Source organism: Penaeus japonicus, unplaced genomic scaffold (assembly GCF_977035675.1).
Source record: "Penaeus japonicus unplaced genomic scaffold, GWHDUDI00000001_assembly GWHDUDI00000013, whole genome shotgun sequence".
Classification (NCBI taxonomy): domain Eukaryota; kingdom Metazoa; phylum Arthropoda; class Malacostraca; order Decapoda; family Penaeidae; genus Penaeus; species Penaeus japonicus.
The window spans coordinates 31,575,462-31,583,218 of NW_028234415.1; the positions used below are offsets into that span (position 1 = coordinate 31,575,462).

The 7,757-nt window shown below is 42.4% G+C and overlaps 1 protein-coding gene across 1 annotated transcript; it reads right to left on the reverse strand.

The window, feature by feature from the left end:
- Window positions 1-590: 590 nt before the first annotated feature.
- LOC122262753 (uncharacterized) lies at window positions 591-6,583 on the reverse strand. The gene is made up of 9 exons (XM_043030879.2): window positions 6,152-6,583; window positions 5,355-5,471; window positions 3,203-3,406; window positions 2,844-3,059; window positions 2,515-2,704; window positions 2,242-2,367; window positions 1,790-2,060; window positions 1,450-1,628; window positions 591-1,260 (listed from the first exon to the last, which is right to left on the reverse strand). The coding sequence occupies exons 1-9, from the start codon at window positions 6,323-6,325 to the stop codon at window positions 1,133-1,135; spliced, it is 1,605 nt and encodes a 534-aa protein (XP_042886813.2). The 5' UTR covers window positions 6,326-6,583; the 3' UTR covers window positions 591-1,132.
- Window positions 6,584-7,757: the final 1,174 nt, after the last annotated feature.

The window sequence follows — 7,757 nt, forward strand, 5'->3', positions numbered from 1 at the left end:
ATTATATATATATATATATATATTATAATATATATATATCTATATATTTATTATATATATATATATATATACATTACAGTATAACTGCATAATCCCCAACTTGTCTTTAATTGGTTTGGTTCCATTCTCAATAGCCATTTCCATTTTATGTACAAAGTTAATTTCCCAGCAGATATCTGTGAGGCAGCGCAAATGTCTATATGGATTTTGAGCTAAACACCAGCATTCTAGGTAAATGTGTTTTGGAAAACGATTATATTATAGGAGTCTCCTCGCCTGAAAGCCAAAGAAAATGGATCCATTTCGTTCTCTACTTTCTATCAAGGGGTGACTATTAGTTTTCAACACTTGTATTACAACTCGGAATTTTGGGGTTTCATCATTCTTTGTCGTTTTTGTCATCTTTCTTAATCTACGAACGTGGACAAGAGAAATTGAGATATGTTTGATGATGGACATTGTGAAAAATATATCTTTTCAGTTTCGTTTTGAGGATCCGTATCAGATTGCCACTTCGATCAGTACGCTATAGCGTATGTATGTATCTCTCTATGTGAAAATCTATATAGCAGGAATTATGAAACACTAAATTTATAAAATACCTTTATTATTAGACTATTTCTCCTGAAACAAAATAATATGTAGTGAGGGATGAAGACTTCCCGAAAATAATTCTCCATAAGAAGCATCTCACATAAGATTCTTAGCGAATATACAGCATACAACAAAACTATCATTCAATAATAATATTTCGTATCGATTAACATAACAGCCACTCTCTCTCTCTCACTCTCTTTTTATATACAAAATAAATTAAGATGAGCTAACTTTCTTTCAAGAAATGTGACTTATTCCAAGAAAACGAGAAAAATATTTTTCAAATCTGAGAAAAATAATCACAGTAAGACTTAGGTAGTATCTCGGCGTGCGAAGACACGAATATATATATATATATATATATATATATATATATATATATATATATATATATATATATATATATATATATATACATATATATATACATACATATATATACATATATATGCATATATGTGTGTATATATATGTCTATATATGTATATATATATATTTATTTATCTATTTTAAGAGATTATATAAAGTACAACGATCACTCTCTGACGAAGGTGAGTGCCTCGCTGGCTCGGCTGAAGAGAATGCTAATCTGCGATCCAATAGCCACGTCTTCGAGTCTCTGCACGCGGGCTACTCGTCCTCGTCTCACAACCACTGCTGTGCCTGACGAGGAGGTGGGGGAGCAAGCGTTAGTAAATCCAATAGATTTGTACGTGTGTTCTAAAAGCTTCTGAGACTGAAATATTGCTGAATACAATGAACGTTTTTTTATTTCCTATATTACGGAGAAATTTAATCTGACTCTAATAATAAACTTTCTGAAACACGATGATTCAGGAGACGGTTACTCACCTGTAACTGCCAGCGTGCGGTCGTCCTCCCCGTGGAAAGTGATATCGCAGGTGACAGTGACGCGAACCTTCTTGATGGCATGACCTTCGGCGGAGACAAAGGAACTCTCTTCCACCTGCGGCATGTCAGCTCGGAACACCTGCGCGCGGCCAATCTCCTCGCCGGACGAACTCGTGATTCTACGACAATAGAGACGTGTTCTCATTATTCTCTCAATGAAATATAGAATGAGTTTTCCTCCCTGTACTTCTCTGTATTGGTGTATATCCCTAAAGAACTTAAACGCGAAATAACGATTAGCAGATCCCTACGCAGGGGTTACCCATGCCAGAGGCCTTACCTGAAGCTGTCGCCGGGTACGACCGCCTGGATGGAGAAGCCATAGCCCTCGGGGTGTGAGTCGCTCCAGAAGTAGTTCTCGTTGTTGTTGAGGTTGTTGCTCGCGAAGGTCAGTCTCTTGCCGTAGCCTCTGCCGATAGCCTGAAGGGTGAGGGCGGCGCCTCCGAAGAGGTGCTTCTTGGAGTCGGCCGGGCGCACGCGGTAGTTGAACCCGGTGAGGATCCTCGGGTCTACGAAGGTGCCCGCCACTGGTTGCTCGTGAGGAAGGAGACCTGAAAGCATAGACAAACATTCTTATTTGAATACTTATTTATATCTAATGATGAATACCGTTTTGCAATTGCGAGTAGAAAATATTGGTTACTACTGTATATGTTAAGCCCTTGTCATGTTCATTCTCAATATCTCATCTTACATTAAGAAAGACCTGCTACCCTCCGATCAGTTACTGACCTGTGACGTAGTACTTCGTCGGCACGTCTCCAATCTTGTCCCCGTTGAGCACTGTGACACGGGAGGAGGAATCCACGCCGCCCACGAGCGTGTAGCCTCTCTCGCCGCCAACGTTGCACTCCTGAACTGCAGAAAGATCGTTGGCGTAAGTGAATGGTGCTTGGGTGATAAAAAATAACTTCGTATTACCTGCTTCAGTCACTGCATTGTGAGAGATCGGTATCGTTACTGATCTTAACTAGATGAACGTGGGTTCTACAGGCTAAAACTTACTCTTCTTGAGGGTTGCTACGGCTCTTGAGCCCTTGGCTCTGAGGGACACAGCAACGCCCGTAATAGCCACGGGTCTGAGCTCAGCGTGGGGCTCGTCGAAGTAGGATACATTGCACAGAATAGACACCTGAGCTCGCTTCTCAATGCCGCCGTTCTCGAGGACTCTGTGGCTCACCTCGGTCTGGGGACCCTGTGAGGAAAAAGAGGACACATATTAGGAATTATAAGAATTTCACGGAATTTCTTCCAATTGTACGAGCATTAGGTGGTATGCCACGACTCCCTGCCCTTTATGACTAACAGGTCAACACCATACCACTTTCACTCACCAAAAGGCCGATGACCTCAGCAGTGGCGACGGAGTAGCCGTTAGCGTCCCTGAGGGTGAACTTGTCCCCCTCCTGCACCAGCCGGAGGGCGAAGCCGTAGCCCTCTGGGTGCGTGTCCGACCAGAAGTAGTTGTCGTTGGTGTTGTGCTTGTCACTGGCGAAGGTGATGCGCTTCCCATACCCCATGCCAATGGATACCAGGCGGAGGGCACGTCCCTGGACAAGAAGAGTATTCATGAAGACCATGCTATCTTTAAAAAGATATACATCTTCGGAAACTCAATTCGTATGTCAGTATAAAACATGCAAAAGCAAGCCAAAAGGTAATCAACAGCAAGCCATAACATAACCCAGCCTACCTGGAAGAGCGACTTCTTGGCATCAACCGGGCGGACCTGGTAGCAGAAGCCCGTGACGATGTTGGGGTCGACGTACGTGCCCACCACAGGCAGTTCATGCCCCTGGAGGCCCCTGACCACGTACCTCGCTGGAACATCTCCGATCCGGGAGCCGTCGACCACGCAATCAGCTGGCGAATCTGACCTGATTTCACAACCATGTAGCTGAAAGAGCGAGTACAGTGAGTTGGGTTTGCTCCGGGCGAGGCGTCGTGTGACGGGGCTACACCAAACTCAGGTCATGGGAGTGACCGAAGAGTTTCATGGCGCCCCGGTCGTTAGTTGGTTTTCTCTTTTAACTATCAGTGATATAGCTTTCATATTTTATGTGTTTGGATTACTTGGTGATAGGATGTATTGCGAGAGATTGAATCATTAGGATTATTTTGCTTTTTGAAACACAAGAACCATAATTTCATACAAGAACTTATTGAGAAACATATGGTATAAATCATATGATCAAAATATCCTTGATTTTGTCCATATTTTCTTCCATGAGGTGTGTCTTTTTTTTAATCAAATCACACCGAATTTTCTCTCTCTTTCTAAATGTGCTTCAACTACTGTTCTGGACAGACCTTTCAATCCTGACGCCTTTCCCTTTGGCATGAAGAGTGAGTGACAAAATCCCAAAAGAAAAGTAAGATCGGGAGGGAAAGTGAACAGCATGGCAAACAGGTCGGAACTGGCTCGAGCCGGTGCGAACCAGAATGGTCCAGAATGGCCGGGTGCCCTTCCTCCCCCGACGGACTGCTGCTGCTGCTGCTCTTGCTGGATCGATGCTGAACGGGCAGGAACGCGCCGCGCGCCCACTCGTCATTAGGGCGGGAGCCAAGGAGCCCCCGGGAGGTGGTGGTGGGGAAGAGGAGGGGGTGGAGAGAGGGAGGAAGAGGGCGAGCGATGATCTCTCCCCATTCTTCATTTCCTCTTCCTCTTTCTTTTCTTCTTTCGTTACACAGCTCTACCGAACCAGTTCCGACCATAACCAGCAAGAGAGGGAATTCATCCCCTTTATGTGAAAAGGATCATTTAAAATTAAAAAAAATATATATATCTACATGAACTTTCATACAAAATCCCCTACGTGAAGAACACATACAAACAAGTTATCCAGAACAGCTAGGAGAGTGCACAGGTGAACAAATGCGAAGTCGAACACGTTACTTATGTGGGCAAATGCTCGAGATTAACTCAGATGTTGAGATAGTCTCGGTCAGCCTCGTGGAGTATCCGGGGTGTCTGCAATGGAGAATGTGCACGAGCGGAGAGCGGCAAAGCCAGCCCCTTCCCTTCCCTTCTTTCTTATTTTGGTCTTTCATTCCCTTCCCTTGGCATATTCCCTCCTTATTTTCCCTCTTTTATTGATTTTTTCCTCTCTCTCTCTCTCTTTTTTAAATGAGGATTTCATTTACTCTACTTCTGGGGTATAGATGGGCCTACATTGCTGATAAAAGAATAATTGAAAGCAAAATGCAGCCAATTCTACTTGTTATATCATCAGTCTAATTCTTAAGCTTTCACAATTCCCTCTGTCACGAGGTTAAGACTAACTGATTCACAATTGAAAGAAATATACAAAAATGACCAACTTAATTGAAAAAACAAAAAGTAACTCTGACTGGTGCCATCGTCAAGAAATAAAATAGTGCCGTACTCGGATATAATTTGCAAACACACATACCCTACATTTCATGGACGAAGATCTCAAGTGATGTTACGTTAATTCGTATCGTTGTGAAGTTTGTTTTTCATGACTGTTCACTTCAGTCATTTACTTCTTTTGGGACTGATATGACCTTAGTTCACCTCCATTTACACACCCAAGAACGACACAACTTTAGCTCGGACAGATGGAAATATTATATAAATGACACACTGGAATTTGAATCTGAATGTATTTGAAACAGAAAAAAAATGAAAAGAAAGATAAATATAAACCACTTTTTAAAAGTGTCCAAGTAATAATTACATGGAATGATGTTAATAAGATAATACACATCTTAGGATAAATTAAAAGAAAATCTTTGAAAATCTTATACCCCAGAATCAAGACAAAATCTCACTCTAAACAAGTAACCAATCCCGAGAATCAACTCGAAGACATCCAACTTACCACATCCTTCTGCAGGTCGAGGTCGCTCTCCACGGCCTTCGTCAGGAACTCGTCCACCTCCACGTCCTCCTCCAGCGGCGCTTCCTCCTTCGCGAACTGAGGGGCATCAGGGAGTGTCTGTTTAAGAGAGAGAGAAAGATGTGGTTAAGACCTTTATACTCCATCACCCTTAGAAAATCGATAACACAAATGGTATGTTTTTATCCCTTACTTAATACGCCTATCTACTCACACACGCAAATAAAAAATATCTACTCGTTACATAATTTATTTCTCTTTTTGATTTTCTCTATAACACATCCCTATTGTGTGTAAGAGCATAAACAACGTATAAAGGTGTGGATACATGCCGACGGTATATCTCTGACCGTAACGGCTCCCTCCTGCACAGCGCTCGCCTCTTCCGAGAAAATCTAAAAAAAACACTCGTCCAAATCTGTCGGTTTCAAGAGGGCTGTAGGCCTAGAGGAAACGCCAGTGTATTTTAGTACGTGGAGGGGGTGGGGTATTACACTTTGGTTTCACAAGCTTCTAATATCAAAGTGATTCGAGATATTAATGCAATAATATTATACAAAGGGAATCTTCCCCACAATCTTCGTATCTACCACACCCTAGTAAGAAAAAAAATATAAGCAGCCTACATACTAAACAAGAAGACATCGAGACCCATGGTCACTACCCTCAATCACCCTAAAAAAAATAAATAAAAATAAAAATAAATATGAAAAGAAAAAGAAAATACACCCACCCACACTACACATTATATATATATAAACACACACATTCCGACCTACCTGCTTGTGCGGACCGACGAGGTCTTCCCAGGTAGCGTCGACCGAGGGGCGTTGACCCAAGAAACTGGGGTTGGGTCGCTCGCACTCGAACCTGCGGGCCATGCTCGACCAGAAGCGGGCCAGCTCCTCGGACATGGCGGCTTCGCGAGAGGCGTCGATGGGGAGGGAGGCCATTGTTCTTGGTGGTTGGGTTGAGGTCTTGAAAATTATAGATGAAAGGTGAGGTGTGTTGGTAGGCCTAGGCTCGAGTGGTAGGTTGTAGGGTGTCTCGAGGAAACTTCTAGATACGGTGATATCCCTTCTTTGCGTTCGGGGAAAAAAACTGAAGATGACTATAAATTCTTCCAAAATTGTCGTATATACACAGACGATAAGTTAAGCGAGAGCTGTATCAATTAATGTAACTTTCTCGAAGCTTCGCCGATTAATGCTATCTGGGTTGCGCGGCCGAAGCTATATGCGCGTATACACCCGTCAGCGGGGAAAAATGTCGTACCGAGTAGGTGTTATATTACGGTTATTTCATACTTTATTAGACCTTGCGAACACCTTAGATTCGTGGGTTTTACGTTAGATGTATATATGTATATAAAGTTCCCAAGATCCGATATTCTCTCAGTATCTGACGAATAGGAAGATAATACTCGTACATCAAAAACCGAAATCCCTGTCCATGCATTCTAGACGCCGCCGATTGGTCAGGTCGCGACCAAGGCTGTAACTGATTACTCATTTCCTCTCTCAAATGAATTAGCTAAAGTCTAAACATCAATAGAAATGACGTAAAAATGCTCCGTTAATCATTTTGTTCCTTGCTTTCTCTTTTCATCCCTCTCCCTCTCTCTCTCTCTCCTTCCTCGGCCAACACTGAAGTAACACGTGATCAGCGGATGGTGATCACGTGGTATGATTTTTGCTTTTTGTCATGTAATTACGTTCTATTCTCGAAACTGCATCGGTCCAGAGGACTAGAATCTTCGATCGTCAGTTCTGGAAATAACAAGTGTGCCAAATTTAGATTCAAGAGTTGTTTCCTTAATTCTGTTTCAATTATAAGAAATTATTTCCTAGCAAGGTTAAAAATCACGGATAGCCGATAACAGGAGTTTTATCTTTTGGAAAAACGTATGTGATTAAAATCGGCGCATTTAACATACTACATAATATTTTTTTTTTAGAAATAAATTGAAATCAACTAAGCGGGCGCGGCTATTCGTAATGGAATTTTCCAGCGTTGGCTGACGCGAGGCATGCTGTGTGTGGGGTTGAATATCATCATTTGCAGGTTATCTTTATATTATGGAATTCGTGGAATATTTCTACACACTTTACAGATATCTTACTCTCTCTGTTTTCTCTCCCCCTCTCTTTCTCTATCCCTCTGCTTTTGTCTCTGTTTCTGTCTCTATTTTCTCTCTCTATCTCTTACTCTCTCTTTCTCTCTGTTTCTGTCTGTCTCTCTCTCTCTCTCTCTCTCTCTCTCTCTCTCTCTCTCTCTCTCTCTCTCTCTCTCTCTCTCTCTCTCTCTCTCTCTCTCTCTCTCTCTCTCTCTCGTTTGTTTCTCGCTTGTGTAACACTCGGCCTGAGGTAATGCATTTCCTGTACG

Excerpts from the sequence above, each read along its gene's own strand:
- LOC122262753 (XM_043030879.2), bottom strand. The coding sequence starts at position 6,325 with ATGGCCTCCCTCCCCATCGACGCCTCTCGCGAAGCCGCCATGTCCGAG. Across the intron at positions 5,472-6,151 it reads TCGTCGGTCCGCACAAGCAG|ACACTCCCTGATGCCCCTCA; the intron begins GTAGGTCGGAAT and ends TCTCTTAAACAG. Across the intron at positions 2,705-2,843 it reads CTGAGGTCATCGGCCTTTTG|GGTCCCCAGACCGAGGTGAG; the intron begins GTGAGTGAAAGT and ends TTTTCCTCACAG.